The 27,258-nt window shown below is 34.7% G+C and overlaps 1 protein-coding gene across 2 annotated transcripts in view; it reads left to right on the top strand.

Moving 5' to 3' along the window:
* STXBP3 (syntaxin binding protein 3) overlaps positions 1-26,178 on the top strand; it is a 54,458-nt gene extending 28,280 nt beyond the window's left edge. For both annotated transcript variants that reach the window (XM_010830934.1, XM_010830935.1), the window contains exons 8-19: positions 2,751-2,841; positions 3,874-3,998; positions 5,989-6,084; positions 6,219-6,276; positions 10,441-10,506; positions 11,283-11,363; positions 12,249-12,387; positions 13,379-13,485; positions 14,037-14,129; positions 16,318-16,403; positions 24,475-24,623; positions 25,450-26,178. In XM_010830934.1, coding sequence (XP_010829236.1) covers positions 2,751-2,841; positions 3,874-3,998; positions 5,989-6,084; positions 6,219-6,276; positions 10,441-10,506; positions 11,283-11,363; positions 12,249-12,387; positions 13,379-13,485; positions 14,037-14,129; positions 16,318-16,403; positions 24,475-24,623; positions 25,450-25,544 — 1,186 coding nt within the window. In that variant the 3' untranslated portion in view covers positions 25,545-26,178. The remainder of the gene's footprint in view (positions 1-2,750; positions 2,842-3,873; positions 3,999-5,988; positions 6,085-6,218; positions 6,277-10,440; positions 10,507-11,282; positions 11,364-12,248; positions 12,388-13,378; positions 13,486-14,036; positions 14,130-16,317; positions 16,404-24,474; positions 24,624-25,449) is intronic.
* The last annotated feature ends 1,080 nt before the right edge of the window (positions 26,179-27,258 follow it).

Here is a 27,258-nt window from a genome sequence, read left to right as displayed (position 1 = left end):
TTGGCAATTTGATCTCTGGTTCCTCTGCCTTTTCTAAAACCAGCTTGAACATCAGGAAGTTCACGGTTCACATATTGCTGAAGCCTGGCTTGGAGAATTTTGAGCATTACTTTACTAGCGTGTGAGATGAGTGCCATTGTGCGGTAGTTTGAGCATTCTTTGGCATTGCCTTTCTTTGGGATTGGAATGAAAACTGACCTTTTCCGGTCCTGTGGCCACTGCTGAGTTTCCCAAATTTGCTGGCATAGTGAGTGCAGCACTTTCACAGCATCATCTTTCAGGGTTTGGAATAGCTCACCTGGAATTCCATCACCTCCACTAGCTTTGTTCGTAGTGATGCTTTCTAAGGCCCACTTGACTTCACATTGGGTCATGAAATTTTTTTATATATGGCTTTGCTCAATATTATGTTCTTAGACTTTCATGTTGTTCTATATAGCCAGCTTGGATTTTAATCTCTGCTGTTTACTGGCTGTATGATTCTTCTGCTCTCAATTTCTTTATATATGAAGTGGGAAAAATAATAGTAATCACATCATAAAGTTTTTTTTAGAATTAAATGAGTTAATACCTATAAAGCACTCAATATAGTGCATGGCGCTAATGAAATGGTAGAAGTAAATACAGTGTACTATTATTACTAATAATAAGTAATATAACTTGTTTCTGTTTTAAAAGGTTCTTTAATTTAAACACTGACATTTGTCAAGGTAGTTGGCATAATTGTTCAATTTCAAATTCATGTAGTGCTTTATATTTAAGTTTCATTATCCTTAACCATTTAAAAAGTTTTCTTAATTACTTAGAAGAAATATTGTAAATCTCCTTAATTCATATGTGACCAGACAAGCTGTTTACTCATACCTCAAGTGTTAGAACCATTCTCTTTCTTACAGGTGCTGTGCTAATTACATTCTGAACCAAGTGGTTTATCTTTTGCTAGAGTTCAGTCTCTGTCCAAGCTTCTGCTCTTGGTGTTTGGCTTGTTCAGGGAAATGAATCTGTAATATGGTCCACTATCCTGTATCCATAAGTTTGGCATCCTCAAATTCAACCATTTGTGGATTGAAAATGTAAAAAAAAAAAAAAAATTCGAGGAAGTCCCCAAAAGCAAAACTTGAATTTGCTACATGCAGACCACTATTTACATAGCATTTACATAATATTTATGACTGTTTACATAGCATTACATTATATTAGTGTTGTAAGTAATCTAGAGATGATTTTTAAGGATATGGGGTATGTGCATAGGTTATATGCAAATTGTGTACCATTTTATACGAGACTTGAGCATCAGTGGATTTTAATATCTGAATGAGGTCCTGGAACCAATCCCCTGTGATACTGGTGGTGGTTTAGTCACTAAGTCGTGTCCAACTTTTGCAACCCCATGGATGGTAGCCTGCCAGGCTCCTCTGTTCTTGGAATTCTCCAGGCAAGAATACTGAAGTGGGTTGCCATTTCCTTCTCCAGGGGATCTTCCCAATCCAGGGATCAAATCCAGGTCTCCTGCATTGTAGGTGGATTCTTTACCACTGAGCCACCAGGGAAGCCCTCCTGAGGGATAACTGTAGCCGGTTTATAATTTAATAAGCTTACCAGTTCTTGTGGTAGTTAATAATAATCCAGGCTTTTAAAATCCTATCCTATTCTTTTGTAAAGTATTCTTCTATGCCTTATGAACTTTTCAGGTGTAATTCTAACATGAAATTATTTCCTTTTGAAAATATTTTAAGGCATAATGTATAATAAATTATCCTGTATAGTTGCTGCTTCATTTACTTTTGAAGTATAAAACCTAAAGGATCTTTAACACTTTGAAGCCTTTACAAAGAGTTCCTCCATTTTTGAGGTTGGTGTGCTAATTGAAGAGTCTTTTCCAACATTTTCTTTATAGATTCAGAAGTTACACTAATATCACTGGTCTTAAAGTTAAAATTTAGAATATGGTTTTATCATTTTAGAAGATAGTGATATATGATTTTATACAAACAACTATATTGGAAAGTTGACTAAATGTTAGCATATAGGGAAATCTCATAGATAATTGGGAGAGATAATTGGTCAAGTAATTTGGAGAGTAATATGGTAGCAAAGTTGAAAACGTACATACTATATGACCCACAATTCTACTTTTAGAAATAATATACCTAGAGAAACATTTACATGGATATTTATGTATAAAGATATTTGTTTCCATGTTGTTTGCAATAGTATAAAATTGAGAATGACTTAAATGTCCATCTTTAGGGGAATGAATGTGTAAATCCAGTATAATCATATGATGGAATACTATATGGAACTAAAATGAGTAAATATTTTTTGATGTGTGTGTCAACATAGATCTCAAACATATATGACAGTAAAAACATATACTGTTAAAATACATATAAAACAGTAAATATATGTATAATTGTAATGATAGGAAGAATATACATCAAATTATGGTAGTAGTTGCTTTGGGGCAGGAGTGGCTAGGGGTAGGGGTGAAGACTGGGAATTGGGAGGGGAGTAAAGAAACTATAGTTTTATTTATATTTCCTTCATATGAAAAAAATCTGAAGCACATATGATAAGGTTTACATTGATAAAATCCAAACAAATTGATATAGCATTATATTTGTTTAGTATTATTATCTAAATTTCTCCATGCTTATAAAATCTTTTAATTTATGGTTTAATTTTAGAATTCAACTTGATAATATAAAGTGTGTCTTGAAAGATAGTTTGAATATCTTTTTCATTTCTAGTAAACCTCTAGATAATGCCAGTAAGCTTGCTCAGCTTGTTGAAAAAAAGCTTGAAAACTACTACAAGATTGATGAAAAGAGCCTAATAAAGGTAACATATAAAAGACAAATAGTGGTTATGCTTAAAATCTGTCTTATTTCTTTATAAACCAAGGAAACTGTTCATTTATTTTCCAGCATTGATTTGAGAATTTTGATTTGGATATCACTGATTTAAATGGTAGTAGAAATCGTAATAGATAATGTGGCTTAGTGCGGAACATAACAGTTTTGAATTAAGTTCTTTGTCCAGATCCTGGCTCTGCCATTTAATTCATGTATATATCGATTAGCAAGTTATGTTAAGTTTTTTATCTTTAAAAAGGGGGTAATAGGAGAATACCTATTTTATAATATAGAGGACTAAATGCATTAATACATAAAAAGTTTTTAGAATAATCCTTGAAGCTGTAAACATTTAATAAACAGTTTTTCCTTTTATCACCAACTCTGTATTCTTGGACATATTTACTGTGAGTTGTATTTTCATATAATATGGATCATATGATATGTACTTTGGTTGGTTGGTATGAGGATTAGGCAGATTAGCATGTGTTTGGCACATATAGGAGTTTAATAAATGACAGCTACTACTATCTTATCAAGATAATATAATCAAAGACTAAGATTGGAACCTGGGGAATTCCAGCATTTGGGCTTGGGTTGGAGAGTGAGGAGTCTGAGTAGACTTGACAGAGGTGGTATCAGAGGACTAGGAAGCTTAGTTTAGTGCAATGTGTAACATAAAGAGCTCAGGTAATATCTTCCTTTCATAACTTAGAAGAGTTTTAGTGTTTATGAAGCTAAATTCCAAGAAAATAGATTTAGTGAAAGCCAAATGTTATTTTTTTAAAGGAATTTTCACAGTATCATATTATTAAGTAGGCCTGTTAATCTAATTATGAAAGCTTTGGTTTTGTAGTCTTATTTTCTTCCCCTCTTGTGCCTCTCATATTTTTCTATTTTAATATAACTTCATGTTTAAGAATGTGGGATAAGTCTGATTTTGTTTTCTAAGATATTAAAAATGTGTTCACAGAAAGAAATGGAAGTTTCTTAAGATAATTTTATCTTGTTATTCCAGGGTAAAACTCATTCCCAGCTCATAATAATTGATCGTGGCTTTGATCCTGTGTCCACTGTTGTGCACGAACTGACCTTTCAGGCAATGGCATACGATCTACTGCCGATTGAGAATGATACATACAAGCAAGTATAACTTGAAGGGAATATATAGGGCATATACAAACAGGATAGGATGTTAGCATTTAATGATTTATGGAGGCAACAGAAATCTAAAGTCCCTATACCCTTTTTTATTCAAGGCTTTATCTTTCTCTTACACCTATAATCATAATCTATTAAAAATGTCCTGACCTTGTTAGTTAATAGGTAATTTAACTGCTTTGAAGCTTTTTTGGTATATTTGCTTCCTTAACTATGTCTGCAACAAAAATAGGTTTTAAACAGCTGGAATTGTACTTTTCAGTAAATAAACCGGGCCCACTACTATATTTACTGAAGTGGAAAGCATATTCAAATTGGTTAGGCAGTGATTATTCTGAATTGGACATCCAAAAGTATGTAAACGTGTGTCTTGTCACCATAATGTATTTAAAAATACTAGAATATTAGAAAACTATATAGGATGGTTATTGAGAAGTTTGGTACCTATTATTGATTTAACTCTGATATAAGCATATTAACTTTAAAAGTAATATCAAATAGTTAAATGAAAAATGAAATTATTTTTCTATTAAGGAACCATCTTATTGTTACCTTTGTATATCATTTATGTATATACATACACACATATATATATAACATGTTATTTGAGTGTATGTACCACATGCACACATATATATAAAACATGTTATTTGATATCATAATTTCAAAATCCAGATTGGCATTTTTCAGCCAAGAGTTACTGCTTGGAAGTAATAAAAATGAAAATTAGTTTTCTGAAATCTTATGTTTAGTAATTTTTGTAGATTAAAAAATCCAAAAATTTGTGCTAATTATATTTAACATTTTTTCTTAAATATTGTTTAAACTAATTTTGTATTTTCTCTTGTATTTTTATTTGCCTTCTAGTCAAATTCTGAGTTTTTCTTTGTTACTTGTATTAATATTAGCTGACAGAGCAACATAGCTATTTTTCTAGTATAAAAGTAGTTTTAAGCAGTTTATTCCGAATTTTCAGAAAGGATGTTATTTATCTCTCTTATCCTTTAGGTCTCTAAACCTACATTGCTCAAGAGATTTGGAAATGACTTGAAGTAATGGACACTAAAGGATTTGGTTCCAGTTTATTGACGTTAACTTTCAGACATTTCTAACCTAGTACTTAAAATATTTATCTCCCTAGGTTTGTTGGCAAGGAAAGCAAGATTTAATTTTTTAAGGGTAGTGGAGAGACTTATTTAAAAACAAAAAAATCAGAGATATGCCTTTTCTTATGAGTCAAGAAAGTCTAGGGATCAGACTAGAGGGAAGCATGAACTTCCTATGGATTGTGCTCCATCACGATTTTTAATGGAAATAATACAGAGCAGAAATTTCTAAGTATCCATTTGGAGTAATTTCTTGAACCTCTTTAATTGCCTCTCAGTTCAGTAGAACTCATTAAAGCAATCAAAGTTTTTAATGGCTACATTAGTTTTTTTCTCATTGCCTTTCCCAGTTCTTTAAAGGAGATGTGGTTATAGGGTAAGGAAAGAATATAGAAATAGATAAATATATATGTTTGTGAATTTTGTACCAACTCTGAAACACCTTCAGTATTTAATAGACTTCATTAGAGAGTGACATTTCTTAATGGATGTTTGACAATTGTGTTGATGGTTATTAGTACATCAAAAGTATTGTTTTGAGCAATTAGAATACAAATTGTTAATATATTCACTCTTGTTAAAGTTGACTGTGGAACACTGAATTTTTGTTTCTAAGATACTGAGATAAAAGTCTGTAATAATGACAGCAAAAAATAACATTGAAAGTAAAAAGGTCGTGGTGGGCGTGGCACTTGATTTTTGTTGTATGGATAGCAATATGCCTTAGTTTTGGATAGGTATTCATTATCCTCCTAAAAATCTTCAGTTTCTTGAGCTGTGTCTTAAAATTGTTATTTATAAAAACTTTTCTTTTACTTTATCTGGCACAAAATAATCCAAAAGTTTCATACTTCTCTTACTTGTAGATATAAGACAGATGGGAAGGAAAAGGAGGCAATCCTTGAAGAAGATGATGACCTCTGGGTCAAAATTCGGCATCGCCATATTGCAGTTGTATTAGAGTATGTGAACCTGTTTAATTTTTGTTCCATATTTAAATACTAATTACAGAGTACTAATAGTACATTTTTTAATCTTAAGATACTTCTGTGAATTAAACTTTAGAAATTTAAAGAACTTTCTAATAATTTGACAGGGAAATTCCCAAGCTTATGAAGGAAATTTCATCAACAAAGAAAGCAACAGAAGGAAAGGTAAGAGTGTTAATATAACTTTCAAGGTTATGACAAATGTGAATTTTAAAGTTTGTGTAAAATTTTTTATCTTTTTAACTTTCCATTTGAGAAGTTTCTAACATACACAAAGTAGAGAAAATAAACTTTCCTGTACCCATTACTCAGCCTCAACACTTAGCAATATTTTATCTGTCTTGCTACATTTAAAGTTTATTTTTAAAAGACCATTTAGCCAATTGCATAAATGTATTCATGTTAGGGTTTTTAATATTAAGCTATGGTGGCTCAGTGATAAAGAATTGGCCTGCAGTGCAGGAGACCCAGGTTTGATCCCTGGGTCGGGAAGATCCTCTGGAGAAGGGAATGTCAACCCACTCCAGTACTCTTGCCTGGGAAATCCCTTGGGGACAGAGAAGCCTGGCAGGCTACAGTCCATGGGGTCGCAGTGTCAGACACAACTGAGCAACTAACACTTTCACTTTTCACATTCATAATTTACCTAAATAAAATGCACAAATCTTATGTGTATACTGAACAACTTTTTACATACATATATTTGTATTCATACACACACACATGTAAACACACACCATGTGGAACTGCCACCTAAATCAAGATATAGGACATTTCTGTCATTTCAAAAGTTGCACAATAATATCTATGAATAAAGAAAATTTAGCCTATCCTTTTGACTCTTTATACATTTTATACTAATTTTCTTGATACCTCCTATTTGGTATTTTCTTAATACCTCCTAGCAGTAAAATATAGAGTAGATCTGGTGACAGGATATCCTTGTCTCATTCCCAGCCTTGGGGGAAATGTGTTTGCTATTTCATCATTGGGTATTATGGTAGTTTTAGGTTATTGTAGATACATCCTTTGTCAGATTAAGAAGTTCCCTTCTATTCCATATTTGTCAACAGGGTTTTTTTTGTTTGTTTTTTAAATCAACAATGAGTGTCCGACTTCATCAAATGCTTTTTCAGCACCTATTAAATTATTTTTTCCTTTTTTATTCTGTTCATGTGATGAGTTACATTCACTGTTCTCTAACATTAAACCATCCATGCGTTCTTAGAATTAGCTCCACTAAGTTATGATAACTTATCCCTTTCCTATATCACTGGATTCTGCTTGCTAATATTTTGTGTGGAATGTTTACTTCTAGGTTTATGAGCAATAGTATTTCTAGGTTTATGAGCAATAATTCTTTTTATTCTTGTGGTAGTGTTCTAGGCAGTTTTGGTGGCAAAATTATATTGGTCTAAAATGAATTGTAATGCTTTCCCTGTCACATTATTCTCTGGAAGTGTTTGTGTAACGTGGTCGTTACTTGTCCCATCATTGCTTGAAAAACTTCACAACTGAAGCAGTCTGGGCATGGAGTTTTCTTTATGTGGAAGTCTTTAATTATAAGGTCTTTAATAGGTACAGAGCTCTTCAGATTTTAATTTTTTCTTATATCACTTTTGGGATACTGCATTTTTAAGGGATTTGTCTACTACATCTACATTTTCAAATATCCTCTTATCTTCTCAGTGTCTATAGAACCTGTACCTATGTTCTATTTAATCCTAATTTTGTTGATTTGTGTTTTAGTTTCTTTACTATTAACATCCCCTATTTATAAATTATTAGTATTTCGAAGAACCAACTTTTGGCTTTGCTGATTTTTCTTTTGTATGTTAGTTTTATATTGAATTGATTTCAACTTTCTTTGGCTTGTTTTTCTTTTTCTAACTTCTTGAGTCGGATGTTAAGAACATTGATTTTCGACTTTTTTCTCTCCTATATATATTTAGTTATTTCCTTCTTAACATTATGTAGCTGCATTTCCCAAGTTTTGGAATAACCTATTTTTACTTCCATTTAGCTCAGAATATTTTCTTATTATAATTTCTTCTTTGACTCATGTGTTATATAGGAATTTTTTTTTTTTAATTTCAAAGAGTTTGTGAGTTTTCTACTTATCTTACTGTACTGAGTTGTAATTTAATTATATAGTGGTCAGAGAATGGAGTCTGTATGAGTTTAGTCCTTTGAAATTTGTTCAGGCTTGGCTTGTGACCTATCATATGATCTGTTGTGGTAAATACCCTATGTGTACTTGAAAAGAATACAAATTCCGTGAATGTTAATTAAGCCAAGTTGATTCATCATGTTATTCAAATATTCTATCTCTTTACAAACTTTTTATCTGTTTTTTATATCAGTTACCAGGAATGGTATAATGTATGGTTGAAGTAGTGTATTTTAATAATCTTGTCAACTCTCAAAGCTATATCAACTGATGCAGCCTTGTTTAATTAGACTCTTTATAAATTTAAGATAGTTTTCTTTCTATTGAATTTATCTTTTATCAGTATAAAATGTCATTGTAGTTTTCATTTGCAGTATTCCTTGCCTTAAACTCTACTTTGTCTGATTTTAATATAGCCATACCTGCTTTATTTTGACTAGTGCTTTTTTAAACTGAGTTAGAAAGTAAAGTTCCCCTTTATAGTGTATGATTCTGTGAGTTTTGACAAATGTATACTCTCATGCAACCAAGATATAGGACGGTTCCATCAATATCCCCCCATTGCCTTCTGCCACTTTGTAGGCAACCTCTCCACCTTAGAACCACTATTCTTTTTTTCTATTATTATAGTTTTGCCTTTTCCAGAATGACAGCTAAGTGTCATTTACGTCATAACATAATAGAAACAACAATATGGCTTTTTCATTTAATCTATTGCACTTGACATTCATCCATGTGACATATAACAGTAGCTTCGACATTTTTATTGCTGAGTAGTATTCCACTGTATGGATATATTGTATGGATGTTATCCGTTCACAAATTGCAGAACATTTAGGTTTTTTCCCAAGTTGATGGCAATTACAAATAAAGCCACTGTGAACATTCAGGTTTTGTGTGAACAGATGTTTTCATTCACTTGTTTAAATAAGAGTGGGATTGCTGGGTTATATATTATATAGTAAATATATATTTAATCATGTAGAAAACTTCCAAACTTACTAGTTTGCTGTACCATTTTACAGTCTCACCAATAATGTATGTCATTCATTGTATTTTTAATTTCAAAGATTGCATTTAGTTCTGGGACATTCATTGCATTTTTTAAAATAAAGTCTGATTCTCTACTGATATACTCCATCTTTTCATTCATTTATAGTTTATCTTTTCCCCTGTTTTCTTTAACATAAATATGTTATTTTAAATTCCTTGTCTGCTAACTCCAGCATCTGGATTATTTTGAGTCTGCTTTTATTGACTGTTTTTACCACTTGAGTATCACTTTTTCCTGTTTTACATGTCCAGTTATATATTGTATGTTGGAGCTTATGGATGCTATATTGCAGAGGCTATTGATGATGTTCTGTTTACAAAGAGTGCTGAGTTCTGTTCTGGCAGTCGGTTAATTTGCTGGTAGATAACCTAGATTGTGTGGAAATTTCATGTGAGGCTTTTGTTACGTTGCATGTATTTCACTTTTACATTTAGTTCAAAGACATAGTCCTTCCAGGACTGAATGTCTGGGATGTTCACTTAGAGCTCTTTACTTTGTCTGGATCAGAGAATGCCAATACTGTCTTAGTGTAAAGACCATCTGAAATCTCTGCAGTCATTCTCTGTTAGGCCTCTAAGACATGCCCTGTACACATGCAGCTTAGTGTTTGGCCAGGGATCCTAAGGCATCTCCTCTACACATCTGTGAGTTATGCTACCCCTGGACCGCAAACCCTGCCTCAGTAGCCCCAAACTCTGATCTCTTTTTCCTCTGCCTAGAGAGACTTTTTTTCTACTTGAACTCTACCTCCTTTTACTGTGCTTTGGAAAATGTTCCAGAGAAGAGCCAGATGAGTGCAGGGATCACCTCCTGTGCTTCCCTTTGCTCAAGTAACCTAACTTTGAACTATTTTTAAGACATCCTTTGCTTGAAAGCTGTTGTCTTTTTTTATTTTGTCCAATTTTGGTTTTGTTTATGGAGGGAGAATAATTTTTATATCAGCTACTTTTTATCATGGCTGCAACTGGAAACCTCTTGAAATTGTTTTTTTTAATTGGCAAATATTTAGTAAATTAATAAAGATTTAAAACTATAGGATTTAAAAGTTATTGTATAAAATAACTGAATCATAAGTTAGTTTTTTAAAATGTTTGATTTTTCCTAGACATCACTTAGTGCTCTTACCCAGCTGATGAAAAAGATGCCTCATTTCCGTAAACAGATTACTAAGGTAAGTGATATCATATATAAGAAATCATTTTTAATTTATTAGTCCACCCAGTTCTGTAGTCAAGTTTAGCATTGGGTGTCATGGAATACTTGGTATTAGTTGTCCTTTGAACCCTTACTTTAGGTCTGAGAAATACCCCAAATGTCTAAGCTACCCAATAGAATTCTCTATATTTGTTCAAGTCCAGCCAAAACATTTTTATATCTTTGTCTTGAACAGCCAGAGAAACTTTTATTTTTTATCAGCTTAATAAGAAAATTCAATATTGGATTGACAAGTCCTTGTTATTATGCTTGCTTCTTTGAATTAATAGTTATATATTAGTAAATTTTAAAGCAATTAAAGCTGTGTGGGCAGGTAAACTATTTTTTGTTTGTTTTTGCTGTTCCAGTCCTTCTCAGAAGTCATTGTCAGAATAATATTTAAATTTTTTTTTATTGTATTACTCCCTAATCAAAAATCAATAACTTAAATTCAAACTTTTTCTGCTTGACTTTATGGACTTTACTGGTTTTTTCTCACTTTATTTTTCACTACTTGTAAACCCAATACAAGTTTAACCCTTTCGTTCTGTTTTTTGTGGTCTATTGAGTGTCCCCTTTAGATCATGATAATTTCCACTTTTTTTCCTTTCTTGAGTTGTTTCCCTTGATTTACATGGTACCTCCTTCCCACATAAGCTCATACTTCCCTTCAGGCCCATCTCAAAAGTTTAGCATTATAAGTTACACAGAAATGAAAATGCTTTAAATAATTGATTTTTTTCTGTTTTTCAGCAAGTTGTTCATCTTAACTTAGCAGAAGATTGCATGAATAAGTTCAAGCCTAATATAGAAAAGCTCTGCAAAACTGAACAGGTAAGTGCAGAATCAGAAACACCTACATTCAAGGTAGATTTCCAGAATTAACTCTGTAAGGTAAAACCTAACTTTTTGCTCAATATAGTGCCCTAAACCACACAATCTCTTTTAGGAGGAGATACACCCACTTGGTATTTAATACAATATTCCTTACCAACGCTAACAAGTAGCTATACAGTATCATGTTAATAGTAGGCTATCCCTCCTAATCTGCATGTTTGGTTGAATGGGATGATTTCAATGTTTGGAGCATTAATTCAGGGTAACATTGTTGACTGGCCTTTTTCAGTGGGTGCAGCATTTCAGGTAACACCCTGCAGAGTACTGTGTAGGCACATTTAATTAAAGGCTCCTCTCTGATGCCAAAACTGTTCAAATCAGTACTAATAGAAATAGAATGCAAGTCATATTTAATTTTAAATATTCTAGTCATTACATTAAAAATGTAAAATGAGATGAGTGTGGTTAATTTTAATAATATACTTAATTTAACTCAGTACATCCAAAATACTATCATTTCAACATGTAATCAGTATTAAAACAATTATTGAAATATGTTACACTTTTTTTTCAAATGTAAATCTTCAAACTGTTGTTTTAACTTACAGCACATCTTGATTCAGACTAGAGCCATTTCAAGTGCTCAGTAGCCACATGTAGCTCATGTCTACCATGTTAGCAAAAGTTTAGATTAATGATTTTCTTCCTTTCTGAATTGTTTTGACTTTTTACATTTTATACAGTAATAGTTTACAGGTGATGCTCACATTTCCTATGAAATATCATCAATTTTCCATTAAAATTTGGCAAATTTTAGTAATATTTTTAACTGAAAAATGAATTTAGATCATAGACCACTGACTATATTTCATTTTCATTAAGGACCTGGCACTTGGAACTGATGCAGAAGGACAGAAAGTCAAAGATGCTATGCGAGTACTCCTTCCAGTTCTACTCAGTAAAAATCATGATAATTATGATAAAATAAGAGCAATCCTACTTTATATCTTCAGTATTAATGGTAATATAGATTGTTTATTTTTTAATAAATATATTAAGATAAAGATCAGTTCAGTTCAGTCGCTCAGTTGTGTCTGACTCTTGGCGACCCCATGAATAGCAGCACGCCAGGCCTCCCTGTCCATCACCAACTCCCAGAGTTCACTCACACTCATGTCCATCGAGTTGGTGATGCCATCCAGCCATCTCATCCTCTGTCATCCCCTTCTCCTCCTGCCCCCAATCCCTCCCAGCATCAGTGTCTTTTCCAATCAGTCGGCTGTTCACATGAGGTGGCCAAAGTATTGGAGTTGCAGCTTTAGCATCATTCCTTCCAAAGAACACCCAGGGCTGATCTCCTTTAGGATGGACTGGTTGGATCTCCTTGCAGTCCAAGGGACTCTCAAGAATCTTCTCCAACACCACAGTTCAAAAGCATCAATTCTTCGGCACTCAGCTTTCTTCACGGTCCAACTCTCACATCCATACATGACCACAGGAAAAACCATAGCCTTGACTAGACGGACCTTTGTTGGCAAAGTAATGTCTCTGCTTTTGAATATGCTATCTAGGTTGGTCATAACTTTCCTTCCAAGGAGTACCCAGATCTAAAATTACTTTACTATAAGTGGTTTACTACTGGTCATAAGAGAATCTTAGAAAAATTAAAGTGAAAAGTGAAAGTGAAAGTCGCTCAGTCGTGTCTTTTTGCGACCCCATGGACTGTAAAGTCCATGGAATTCCCCAGGCCAGAATACTGGAGTAGGTAGCCTTTCCCTTCTCCAGGGGATCTTCCCAACCCAGGGATCAAACCCTGGTAGAATCAAAAGTAGTGGTTAAAGTTGATTAAGATAAATAAAAGGAAAAATGTGGAATTGGGAGCAGATTGAAGGTTATATAATTTAAATGTTTGCTTTCTTTAAAAAAAAAAAAGCTTTATTCTTGGGTACGTAAACCTAGAAATGATTGTGGTAGCAATTATTTGACTCTGCATTCATTTTTATATATCTAAGGAACTACAGAAGAAAACTTGGACAGATTGATCCAGAATGTAAAGATAGAAAATGAGAGTGACATGATTCGTAACTGGAGCTACCTCGGTGTTCCCATTGTCCCTCCAGTAAGAAATCTTACATTCTGTATAAACTTATACATGTGCGTGCATGGTTGTTTGCATTAAATGTGTTTTCTTATGTGGGAATCCATGTGGACAGTCTTCTTAATTTCCTTTGTAGATTTGGTAAATAAAATATTAAAATTTTTCTTTTCTTTTCCATGTATGAGTAATTTGGACAAATACATTTTTCTAGTGAATTTATATCTTTTAGCTTCCATTGTAATTTGCTATTTATGCTTTTCTTTCTATGATTTATTTATAGCAAAATTTGAAGAAGTCTGTAGAATCTTACTCTTTCACATCAAGTTTTATATAAGCATTTTGGAGAAAACACACTTTCTGATACTATCATAAATTTTATCATTAATGTACAGAAATACTGTGAAGTTATGTGACTACACCTATTCAGATTTTTTTAGTGGACTTTTCCACTCTTAGTTTTAAGTCAAATACAACATAGTATTTGTTGTAAATTAAACATCTTGATAGAAAAGATAAAGAGTATCACTAAATAAAATCACTGATCTTTAGTTTTTTTCCTCTAATTATATTAGTCTCAACAAGGCAAACCATCAAGAAAGGATCGGTCTGCAGAAGAAACTTTTCAACTGTCTAGATGGACACCTTTCATCAAAGATATTTTGGAGGTAAAATTCATTAAATTTTATTTATACTCTGCCCTTTGTAGAATATTTTTTACTCTCTGTCCATTTATCTGTCAGTTTGAGCATATCTTTGGGTCAGGAATTATCTGCAGTACTGAGAGGGTTCACAAAAGAAGGCTGTATCTGATATCAAGGGAGGAGAGGAAGCTTTTGAAAGTTCTCCCTTAAAGACTGCCAATTCATACCACTAATTGCCTCAAAATAAATTTAAAAAGATAAGCACAGGCATGCTTTATGAAAAAGACTCTGTTGTTTGAAATTACTATGTAGCAGAAATATGAATAATTTAGTTGAATGAAAGTTCAACAAAACAACATTTTTTGTGATCACTATTAGAGTGTTAAATTCCAATATTCTTAGAAATGGATTTGTGATTAAAATGTAAACCTCACTATCGTTTGCTTTTATAATCGACAGATGCCTGATTCTTTTAGTACTGTTTGCTTTTAGAAAATAATTTTCAATTACAGGAAATTAGAAAATGAACTAATAATTGCATTATGAGCTCAATAAAGTCATAATCAGATAGTTCTATTTATTCCAATTGGCCTTTAACTTATTAAACATTAATTTCTACTTTCCTTTGGAAATTGTGTACAGTTTATCCCATGATTTTTCTGTTTTGCTTGACTAATTCTATGTCATTTACACATGCTTGATTTAAGATGAAGATTTCAGAGTTTAGACTTTTTCCCCTGCAATGTAAGATTTTTTTTTTTCCTGATCTGTAACAAGAATGTGGAACTAAGGAGTTTTTCTTTGCTATTGATAGTATTTTAAAAATAAGAATTGACCTTCTCAAACCTTTTAACAAGGATTTACATGTTAAATTCAAAAACTCCACTTTACTTCAGTAGCAACCTAAGGCCTTTGGGGTTCTCCTGAAGCTTTGATTCTTCACATCTTGCAGTCTTATTGAAATACTCTAGGACTACGGACAGAGAAGGCGATGGTACCCCACTTCAGTACTCTTGCCTGGAAAATCCCATGGATGGAAGAGCCTGGTGGCTGCAGTCCATGGGGTCTCTAAGAGTCAGACACGACTGAGCGACTTCACTTTCACTTTTCATGCATTGGAGAAGGAAATGGCAACCCACTCCAGCGTTCTTGCCTGGAGAATCCCAGGGACGGGGGAGCCTGGTGGGCTGCAGTCTATGGGGTTGCACAGAGTTGGACATGACTGAAACGACTTAGCAGCAGCAGCAGCAGGACTACAGAGGACCTTGTGTCCATTCCTACTTATTGTTACTGTTTGTGCAACCATGTTCTAAAGCTGCGGTGTTCTAAATCAGTGGTCTTCAAACTTTTAATTACGTATACTTTCTCATAATAAATGTGACCAGGAGCCTACAGTATGTGGCTGTTTATAAACTGTGTAAGTGCTGTACTGATTAAAACACTATACATTTATTTATAAGCTATATAAATGCTGTACTGATCAAACACTATGTGTGTATTATATACATACACATAAATATCGTAAGATGTTAACCGTAAAAAGAAGGAAACATTTTTAAATGAAAAAGAAAGCTTCCATCTCATCAGATAGTCTTGAATACACCTAGGCCAGGATGCATGTTTTGTTTTAAAGCTGTCACTGTGAAGGGCAAAGACTTCACTGGTGGCTCAGACGGTAAGGTGTCTGCCTACAATGCAGGAGACCGAGGTTCAGTCCCTGCATCGGGAAGATCTCCTGGAGGAGGAAATGGCAACCCACTCCAGTATTCTTGCCTGGAAAATCCCATGGACGAAGGAGCCTGGTAGGCTATTGTCCATGGGGTCGCAAAGAGTTGGACACGACTGAACGACTTCAGCTATGAAAGGCAAGGCCTGGACTCTGGTAGCCTAAGAAGTCTGTCAGGGTTAAGATGGTATTTACAAACCCCTAGCATTCTCGAGATAAAGACCCTGATAAAGTACCTGGGATTTTTACACCAAAGTGGTAACCCTCTAAATAAGAAATGTAGGCATGCAATAAATATTGGTTTAATAATTGCATTAATTTTGTAGCAAATAAGATTTGTGAGTTTCAAAAAGAGGGCTAACCTTATTTTATTAAATATGTATCCTTGTGGTCTTTAATTGTAAATACAAGTTTTGAGTTTTATGTAAAACAAACAAAATATTGGAGTTTATAGTATCTTCTTGATGGATTTCTTATCTTCCCTAGGATGCCATTGATAACAGATTAGATTCAAAAGAGTGGCCATATTGTTCCCAGTGCCCAGCAGTCTGGAATGGCTCAGGAGCTGTAAGGTAAAATCTGTAAATGAAAGTCAGTGAAATTTTCACTGTGATATTGCAGACTAATAATTGAAATGGTACACAGATATTCCTATATTGATAACTCTCCTTGAAGCATGTAGTCACTTAAAAGGTAGTTTTTCTGTAACTGTAACTGTCTTAATGAATCCAGATAAGCAATGGGGCTTCCCAGGTGGCACAGTGGTAAAGAATCCTCCTGCCAGTGTAAGAGACTTGGGTTTGATCCCTGGTTGGGAAGATCCCCTGGAGTAGGAAATGGTAACTCACTCCAATATTCTTGCCAGGAAAATTCCATGGACAGAAAAGTCCATGGGGTCACAAAGAGCCGGACACGACTGAACGACTGACATACAGACACACATGCACACATACACACAGAGAGGCAATATGAAAATGTGCTTTATTATAAAAAATATTTTCATGAAACTAGAGAAGAGTTTCTCCCCTTATCTTTTTTTTTCCTTCACATTAGCAGATGACAAAATCCTTTTTGATGACTTTTGGTGAGAAAATATTTGAAGCATTCAGAAAGCTGTAGAGAGTATTATAATGCATACCCTATACTTGGTGCCCAGATTAACAAATGAATCATTTTAAGTACAGTTCAAGCTTCCTATATATCACTCTCTGATTTTTATTATTCTCCCTTCTTCACTATCTTGAATTTGCTGTTTATCATTGATCTATATATCTTCATACATTTTCTACATATATTTGTATTCTAAACAATGTATATAGAGTTCTGTTTTGTAGGATTTTTCTACTGGTCTTTGGCTTTTAGCAGTTTAACTGTTGTGTTCCCAAGTGGAGTTCTTGTTGTGTTTGTTCTTCCTGGGATTAGTTGAATTTTCTTGGATTTACAAGTTAATTGTTCTCATCAAAATTTCAGAGGTTTTCAGTTGCTGTTTCTTCAAATTTTTTCTGCCCACTTCTTTCTCCCTCATCTGCTTTTGAAAGTCCATCACCCAGATGTTGGAACGTTTGACTTTGTCTTATGGGTCACTGAGGCTCTGTTTACCTTTCTTCCATCTTTCTTCTTTCTGTTCTTCAGATATGCTAATATCTATTGATCCATCTTCAGTTCTTTGATTCTTTAATCTGACATCTCAAATCTGCTATCGAGCCCATCTACTCAATTTTTCATTTCATTATTGTACTAATCACCTTTTGAATTTCCATTTACTTCGTTTTTACTTTCCATTTCTCTTTTGAAATTCTCCATTGATTAACATATTGCTAGCATAATTTTCTTTAATTATTTGATCATATTTATAATAGGATCTTTGAAGTCTGCTAAATCCAACATCTGGATTCACTTAGGGTCAGTTTCTGTTGATGGTTTTTTTTCCAGCATGTGGATCATCCTTTATTGTTTTCTTACACATCTACTAATTTTTGGCTGAAAATTAGGCCTTTAAAAAGACACTGTTTTGTGTAACAGCAACTCTAAGTTGTTTTTTGTTTTAGTAACTTGTATAGATTTTAAGCTGTGGGATCAATGCCCCTTGCAGTGTAGCCACTGATGTCATTGTAGGGCTTTTTTTATTTTAAATTTAATTTTTTAGCTTGGTTCCTAGTAGTTGCCCTATGTCTGAATAGTTTAGAGGTCAGCCAGTTATCTTGGCAGAGCTTGTATTTAGACACCTCAAGCCTGTAAACCTTCCATCGACCACTGATCAATCTGATTGTGGGTTAAGGACTGCATTACAAGTCATAGTCAGTTCTTGAGTCTTCTCCCCACTATCCCCCTTCTTTTTTTCTTATTTTTTTCCTTGGGCTTTCTCTGGCTTACCCTGGCACAGGCATAATTTGGCAGTCGCTAAGGATGTGGGGGGACTTTGTCTTCTTTGGCTTTCTTAGTCTCAGGGTTTCCCCATTAAATTTTGGCTGATATACCACCTGTCCCATCCTGGGACCAAGGTTTGTGCTACCAGTGCTGCAGGTCTTTAAACCAGGTCTGCCTTTAACTAGCAAAGCTGTAGGATTTTGTACTCACTTTGCTTCCTACCTTGTATCAAGTCTTCCACCTCAGGCAGTAGAATTGGTGGTTCTCTCAACCAGCTTCAAGTCAGTAAAGCTACAGTTTTTGCTGAGTTGGAAGAACTGTGCAGGTTGGATGTAACCTCAGGCCAAAAGGTTGCATAGTCACCACCACCATTCTTACCTATATATTAACAATTTTTTTTTTTTTCATGAGGCTGTTGGATAGCCTATGGGAGAGGCTATAGCGGTGGATGGTAGTGGGTCTCCACCTTCTGCGCAGATCATATTTTCTGCCATTGACAAAGAAAAGGAGGGAGACTGTGCTCTACCTCCGGAGGAAGGAGAGGGCTTACAGGATGCAGCGGCCGGGCACCCTGACGAGCCCCCTCCCCCTCTACACAAACCTTTAAAAATTTATCCAACAATTTCTGATTTAAGGCGACTACCCCACCTCCGCTTGCACCTCCCAGGGCCTAAGAATTCCCCAGTTTACATCCAAAGCCTCCCAGACCATTGCCTAAGGCTGAAAAAGATTAAAAAAAAAAATTTCTTTTAAACAAAGGAGCTTTTAAAACATACACAATATACAGAGCCTGCTCCTTGCAGAAAACCCCCTCAGGGGGGCCTCACCCAAGCCAAAAAAAAAAAAAGAGAGAAAAAAATAAAAAGAAAAAAGTGAAAAAGAAAAAAAGAAAGAAAATAGAGAAAGATCTAAAGATAGAGAAAAAGCTAAAGAGTGAAAAGGAGAGAGGAACAGAGAAGGAAGGAATCAGGGAACGCAGCAAGATTGAGAAAGGAAGAAAGGAAGTTAGAAAAAGAGAGAGAGAGGGAGGAGGGAAGAAAAAGAGAGAAAGAGGGTAAAGGGAAAGAAACGAAGGAAAGAGAAGGGTAGCGAAAAAGGAAGGGGGAGAGAAAAGTGAGAAAAGCAGGAAGAGAGGAAGAGAGAGAGAGCTAACATTTTTAAAGAGTAAATTCTTCTTAATTTGTCATTTTCCTGTGGTTCATTTTCCCAAGTGATCTGAAATGGTTTTTTCCCCCACAGTTTCATCCAGGTTTATACTTGTTTTCTTGGTGGGCAGCCTTCTGACCATCTTACTCTATCATGACCCCAAGCTATCTTTGTTTTTAATCTTAATATAAATGGTGTCATGTTGTGTCTTCCTGCAACTTTTTTTTTTATTAATTAATTTATTTATTTATGGTTGCACTGGGTCTTCGTTGCTGTGTACAGGCTTTTTCTAGTTTGGTGAGCAGAGGCTGCTCTTTGTTGTACGTGGGCTTCTCGTTGCAGGGCTTCCCATGTTGCTACAGGCTCAAGGTTCATGGCTTCTGAAGTTGCAGCACGCAGGCTCAGCAGTTGTGACATGTGGGTTTCAGTAGTTGCAGCTCAAGAGCTCGAGAGCACGGGCTCAGTAATTGTGCATGGGCTTTAGTTGCTCTGCGCATGTGGGATCTTCCCAATCCAAGGATCAAACCCGTGTCCCCTGCATTGGCAGGCAGATTCTTATCCACTGTATCACCAGGGAAGTCCTGCAACTTGCTTTTAAGTATTTCTCAACATTATCCTTTGATATTTATCCCAAATTGATACATGTATAAAGTTTTTTACTGCTGTTTGGTGTATTCTTATATGATTATCACAGTTTATTCATGTATTTTCCACACAGTGGAAATTTAGACTAGGTCAAAACTAGCATCCTTCCTAACAATATGCAGTGAGCATTCTCACACATTTACGTGTGTTTGAGTATTTCTTTAGGGTAATTCTCTTGATCTAAGGACCTTTTATTTAATTTTATTTTTCCCTTTTCTCCTATTTTAGAAGTTACATAGCTTATTTGTACTTTCATAGCAGTTATCTTCAGAATTATAGTACACATCTTTGACTCACCAAAGTCTGAGATTAGTATCTTTGCCCTCTTGATGAACAGTACGGAGCCTTAGAAAACTTAATTCAAACTATGCACTCCTTAAATGTTCTCTTAATTCTTTATTGTTTACCTTATGTCTTTTTTATTTCCAGAATTAATGGTGACCATTATTTTTCTTAGTTGTATGTGTATATTAACCAGTCATGTTGTGTACCACTTCTGCTTGCATCCCCTTTTTTGAGCTCAGTTATATTCTTTTCTGATGTGTATCCTTCAGAAATTTCTTCAGTGTGGGTCTCTTGGTGGTAGGGTCTCTATGGTTTTGTATGTCTGAAAATGTCTTTATTATTGTTCTTATATGATAGCTTTGAATTTCTAGGCTCATGGTAATTTTCATGCAACACTGAGGTGTTATTCTGCTGTTTCTTGGTTTCCACTTTAGCTCTTGGGAAGGTGTATGTATGGGGGTGGGGTGTTTTCTGTCAGTTTCGTCATACTTTTATATAGGTAATTTGCCTTTTCTCTCTGGTTGCTTTTATCTTTGATATTCTGTACATTTCCCTATTCTATGTCTGCTGCTGCTGCTGCTAAGTCACTTCAATCGTGTCCGACTCTGTGTGACCCCATAGACGGAAGCCCACCAGGCTCCCCCGTTCCTGGGGTTCTGCAGGCAAGAACACTGGAGTGGGTTGCCATTTCCTTCTCCAATGCATGAAAGTGAAAAGTGAAAGTGAAGTCACTCAGTCATGTCCGACCCTCAGCGACCCCATGGACTGCAGCCTTCCAGGCTCCTCTGTCCATGGGATTTTCCAGGCAGGAGTACTGGAGTGGGGTGCCATTCTATGTCTACCTGAGGGTTTATTTTTATTTCTTTCATTGGGATTCAAATGTATTTCCTAAAATCTTAGGTTTCATATCTTTTATAAATTCTTATTTTATTCAAACATCTCATTATTTTCATGCCTTGTAATATCTCTCAAGTTTTAATATTTCTTTTACTTTTTGTATTTCATTTTAGAAAATTTTCTTTGGATTTAATTTTCAATTCTTTAGTTCTGTCTTAAATTTGTACCTAAACTGCTGAGTAAGCTGTATTTATTTATTTTTTAGTTTCTGTGTTCATCGACTTTACTTTTCCTTCTTTCTTTCTTTCTTTTTTTTTAGAAATTGTCCTTGTTTATTTTTCGATATGCTTGTCCTTATTTTGTTTGCTTTCTGTTTTACTTTATCATTTTCAACATACTTAGTCTATTTTTTACTAAAATAATAAATACTAAAATTTACTAAATTCAACATGTGACATTCTTTGGGTTCTAATTTTACTGCTTTTCATTTGTGCAGACACTTAACGGTTGCTTATTTCCTCATGTGCTTTGTTGTTTTGGATTCTGAGCTTATTTCAGTACCCAGGATCGAGAGAGAGTTACCTTCAGAGAGGTTTTGCATGTGCATCTTTCAGCTATGCTTTTAAACAGATGTTTGCTCTTATTTTAACAGGAGCTTCTAGGTGGTTTCTGGAGTGAGAGTTCTAGGATACAGAGATGTAATCATTTATGTGTCTTTCACAGTATAAAACTATTACAGTGTCTTAGACATACATATGAAACACATTAAATGTAATCCTGTTGTCCTGAAATTGCTATTCAGAAGTTTAAAAATTGTTCGAATCACATAATCATTTTGAGCAAATATTACTGGTTTTTCTTTTGCTTTCTAGATTTATCTTGCCTTTTTTGGACATTTTTAAACCACAGTTGTACTTTTAGTATGTCCTTGATTTATTCTGTATGGAAACCAAGAATGTGTCTTGTTCCTCTTTCACCTTTCAAAACCAGCTACTAAATCTCTTTACTTTTTCTGTTGTTTATTATCTCGTCATCCCTTACAATGCCAGATGGAAATTACCATCCAAAAGGCTAGACTGAGAAGATTATTAAAAGTTTACCATGATATCCTATATTGTATATCTTAGAGGTATCTAGAATATGGTTTCCAAAGTGAGTATAAGATAATACATTGGATATTATTCTTACACTAGGAAAAGGAGAAGGTTTATTTCACTAGAACACATATATAATTTAGACATATTTTTAATAAATTACATAAATGTTTATTCTAAAATACTTAGTTTTCAAATAAAAGCTCAGAATTTCTACCCATGGGGTATGGGAACAAATATAGTGATTTTTATGATTTAAAGCAGTGCTACCCAATAGAACTTTCTTACAATAATGGAATGTCCTTTATCTTCACTGTCCTGTTTATAACCACTAGCCATATATAACTGTTGAGCACTTGATATGTAGCTAGTGTGACTGAGAAACTGAATTTTTAATTTTAGTTAAGTTTAAATTGCCTCATGTGGCTAGTGACTACTATCTTGATCAGTGCAGATCTAGAGCATTCTAAGGGGGAAGGAGGTAGAAATAACAGCTGTTTATTCAGTGGTTTCCCAGTATCACTGTATCCCATACAGTGTCTTCTGTATATTATTGCATTTAATCTTGAAAACAACCCTTGAGGTTTAGAGAGAGGTTAAGTAACTTGCTAAAAATAATACAGAATTAAAAAGAAGCAGAATCAGAATTGGAACCCACATTGCTCTTTTTTTTAACCAGCATTATTGAGGTAATTGATTTCATAATGTTGCATATGTTTAAGGTATACAGCTTGATGTTTGATACATATACATTGTGAAATCACCACAAGCTAGTTAATATATCCATCACCTCCATACACACATAATTACCATTTTCCTTCTTTCCTTTCTTTTTTTGTGGCAAGAAGACTTAATTAAAATCTGTCCTCTTAGCATATTTCAAATATACAGTGTGGTTTTGTTAACTATAGTCTCCACGCTCTATATTAGATCTCTAGAACGTAGTCATCTTGCATGGTTGAATTTTGTGCCCTTTTGACCAACATTGTCTCATTCCCTTCCCCTGCCCACCTTCCCAGACCACCAGCATTCTTCTCTCTGCTTCTGTGAGTTTGACTGTTTTAGATTCCACATATAAGTGAGATCATGCAGTCTTTCTGAGTCTGCCTTATTTTACTTAGCATAATTTCCTCCCTGTTTATTCATGTTGTTGCAGATGGAAGAATTTGCTTCTTTTTTAAGGATGAACAATATTCTACAATATATATACACAATTTTTTTTTGGTCAATTTGTTCATTGATGGACATTAGGTTATTTTTATATCTTGACTGTTGTGACTAAAACTGCATTGAACACAGGCGTGCAGATGTGTTGGATATCTCCTGTCTGGATATCTCAGTACTTCAGCGAGTTCCAGCAAGGGACATTGCCATACCACGTTAGCTCCAAATCAGTACCTGGGCTTCCCCCACCTCCTCTATGTCTTTAAAACTCTTACTACTGTCTCAATGCAACCTGCCCTGCTTTTATTTAACTTCAGTAAGTCATAGACTTTCCAGGTATACTATGTATTTATCTGAAATAAATAAGACAGGCCCTTAGCTCTGTTTGGGGCTTCCCAGATGGCTCAGAGGTAAAAAATCCATCTGCAGTGCTGGCGACACAGGAGACACAGCTTTGATCCCTGGGTTGGGAAGTCCCCTGGAGAGGGAAATGGCAACCCACTCTAATATTCTTGCCTGGAAAATCCCATGGATAGAGGAGCCTGGTGGGATGTAGTGCATGGGATCGCAAAGAGTTGGACATGACTGAGCACACACACACGCATAGCTCCATTTTATAGGTAAACATGCTAAGCTAGATTATGAATCATTTGTCCAAACTCTCTCAGATCAAAATTGAACTTGGGCTCTCCTGCCTAGCTCGTGGTGCTCCAGTCATACCATAGTTAAGTCATTTTCTTAAAATCAGTGCTGCTGCTGCTGCTGCTAAGTCGCTTCTGTCGTGTCCGACTCTGTGCGACCCCATAGACGGCAGCCCACCAGGCTCCCCTGTCCCTGGGATTCTCCAGGCAAGAACACTGGAGTGGGTTGCCATTTCCTTCTCCAATTCATGAAAGTGAAAAGTGAAAGTGAAGTCGCTCAGTCGTGTCCAACTCTTAGCGACCCCATGGACTGCGGCCCACCAGGCTCCTCCGTCCATGGGATTTTCCAGGCAAGAGTACTGGAGTGGGGTGCCATTTGAGTTTGCCTGAGTTAGGCTCTTTTAAAGACTACAAACAGTATGGCTTTGGAAATATTTTTAACGTGTTCGTGTTTATTTTTTTAGTGCTCGGCAGAAACCCAGAACTAATTATTTAGAGGATCGAAAAAATGGATCTAAGCTGATTGTTTTTGTGATTGGAGGGATTACATACTCTGAAATGCGTTGTGCTTATGAAGTTTCTCAGGCACATAAGTCCTGTGAAGTTATTATTGGTAAGACTTGTGTTTTCCTTTTGTCTATTTTTTTAAAACAAACTCTTAGATGCAAAAATATATATGTAAAACTTTATCTTGTAATTTACATTTAGAACTAAATTGTTGAGTGTAAAAAAATATTTTTTGTATCAGTGTGTTTTATCTGATGTACCAGTTTTTTCCTGGTTGACCTTTTGATGATTTTTTAAAATTACAATTTTGATTTTGAGAGAATGAGTTTCAGGAATATTGCATTCTTTAAATATAATTAAATATATCCTTTAAAATATTTCATCCTATCCTTTTCTTGCTTTCATGATTAAATACTTTTTGAAACATTTATTTCTACTACAGAAATATTTTGAAACTTTTGTGGCTGTGGACCTGACGTTGGCCGAGCCTGTATGGAATTTAGTTTTAAGAATTTCAGTCAAAGCCACTGATACCTAGACTCTCCTGACGTGTGGAGATGCCGCATTTGTACATCAAGCTTCATTCTGTGGTTCTGCTTAACAGTTCTCTGTGACTGAATTCACAGTGACTCTTGCTGTTCTGTCAGGGGGACAGGCTAACCTCCGATTTTGCTCTTCAGTATATCAATATATAGTACAAAGTGGTAACTACAGTACAAAATATAGTAGTGGGCATTGTTTGTGGATTACTGAGCATGCTTAGTGAAGAGGAAGGATTAAAATATTGTAGTTTAGGAAGGCAGCCTACAGAAATTTTGTTAAGCTGCCCCAAGCTACTGCACTTTGTATATTTGAAGGACAAGGCAATATAGTTAGCCAGGGAAAATTGATTTGACTGCTGGCCTCTGAAGATTTATCTTTTCCTCTTCCAGGATCCACGCATATTTTAACACCCAGAAAACTGTTGGATGATATAAAGATGCTGAATAAGCCCAAAGATAAAGTCTCCTTTACTAAAGATGAATAACATTTTGGGTGGGGAGCAATTTAGAGATTCTTATTAATTTGTTCAACTAAAATAGATCAAGACATTGTTGCTCTCATGTAATTTAAACAGTGTAAATATTTTAAGGAATAATGACTTTCAGATGTGTTTCTTAAGGGACTGTTTATGATTACATATCATTGGATTTGCCATTTTTAATTTAAATATTATTGCTGCTTTGTGGATGATGAGAAGAAATGTTAAAATGCTTTCTAAAAGGAAATGTTTTCCGCTTTGGAACAGAATATATTATAGTTGTGGTTAATTTTTCACAGCCTACCTGTGTACATACTAATTACTTATTAGATACTTGTCTGTCTTATGCTGGAATATAGTTTTTGGGGAAACAATTTTAAATGAAAAGATTATAAAAGTGAAAACTGTAAATTTATATGTATAATAGAATGATTTCCTAAAAGTGCAGTTTTTCTTTCAACTGAAATTCATAACTTCTTTTATATGTAAAGTAATTCAATCACTAATTGCAATATTTTACAGCATTTACTGTCTTGCCAGATATTTCTAAAAAACACAATTTTATATAATTTTGAAATGTTTAAATTATCAAACAAATAATCATGAACATTTTAAGAAAATAAATACATACTTACAAAAATTATCTTTGTTTTTTGGCGGGGAGGATGGGAACATTGGGAAACTTTAAATTTCTAAGAGAATTACAAAGAAGGAAAAGAATGTATCCTAATCTTTCCACCAAGGTAACTCCTTTTGACTTAGATGATAATGATGTAGTCTTTGCATAAGGTTGAATAATGTGACGATATGGGTGTACATGTGTTACACAAAGGGAACCTCTCCTCTCCATTCCCGATCTCTCCTTTTACCTGGCCTCGTCATGTTCTGTCATATAATGGACCCTAATTTTATATATCACTTATCTAAAGAATTTTGCTCTTACAAATAATGCTGCATTGTTTGGGTACATACCTTTGCAAACTTACACAAATATTTCTTTAATGTAAATTTCTAGTGAGGACATAGCTGTCAAAATGTTAGTGCATTTAAAATACTGATACCACCATTTAAAATTTTTATTTAGATAAATCTATCACTTTTCCTTTATGGCCTCCAAATTTGTATTGTACTTAGAGCTATCTTTGCACCTAAGGTTGTAAATTCACCCATTGATCTTCTAGAGCGTTTTGATGGGTTCATTTTATTTTTCATAGGTAACTCTCACCATCCTGCCGAAACTGATTTTAATATGAGAATGTATGCTAGATATTGTCTCTTAGCATTTGGCATTTTGTCCCATGCCTTCCCATTCCATATAACAAGGGATGAAAAGCTAAAAAGGAAGTTTTTCAGACTCAAAAGGTAAGCGGGGTTCTGAACAGGTTAGATTCTGCTTGTCTTTATATTTGCATTTGGTCGGGGTTTTGAAGGTAGAAAGGAGGCAGAGGCCATCTGCTGTGGCTGTGCCAGTGGACAAGTAAATTCCTACCTACAGTTGTTTGTAGCAACCAGACTGCACGCTTTAGTGTCTGTCACCTGCCTCATGGCAATGAGGCAGCTGGTGGCACTACCTTCCTATTCCCTGGGTCAGATTGTGATATGACGAGACTAAAAATAGAGTCCCAAGTTTCTTCCCCTGCAGCTTTTCCCATGATTTTTAAGGACTAAATTCTCTATATTAAAACACTCTCTTCTTAAAATATCTAGAGGAGTTTCTATT

Source organism: Bison bison, unplaced genomic scaffold, assembly GCF_000754665.1.
Source record: "Bison bison bison isolate TAMUID 2011002044 unplaced genomic scaffold, Bison_UMD1.0 scf7180017864519, whole genome shotgun sequence".
Lineage (NCBI taxonomy): Eukaryota > Metazoa > Chordata > Mammalia > Artiodactyla > Bovidae > Bison > Bison bison.
Note: the sequence above shows the minus strand (reverse complement) of the source record. Positions and strands in the feature narration are given on the sequence as shown.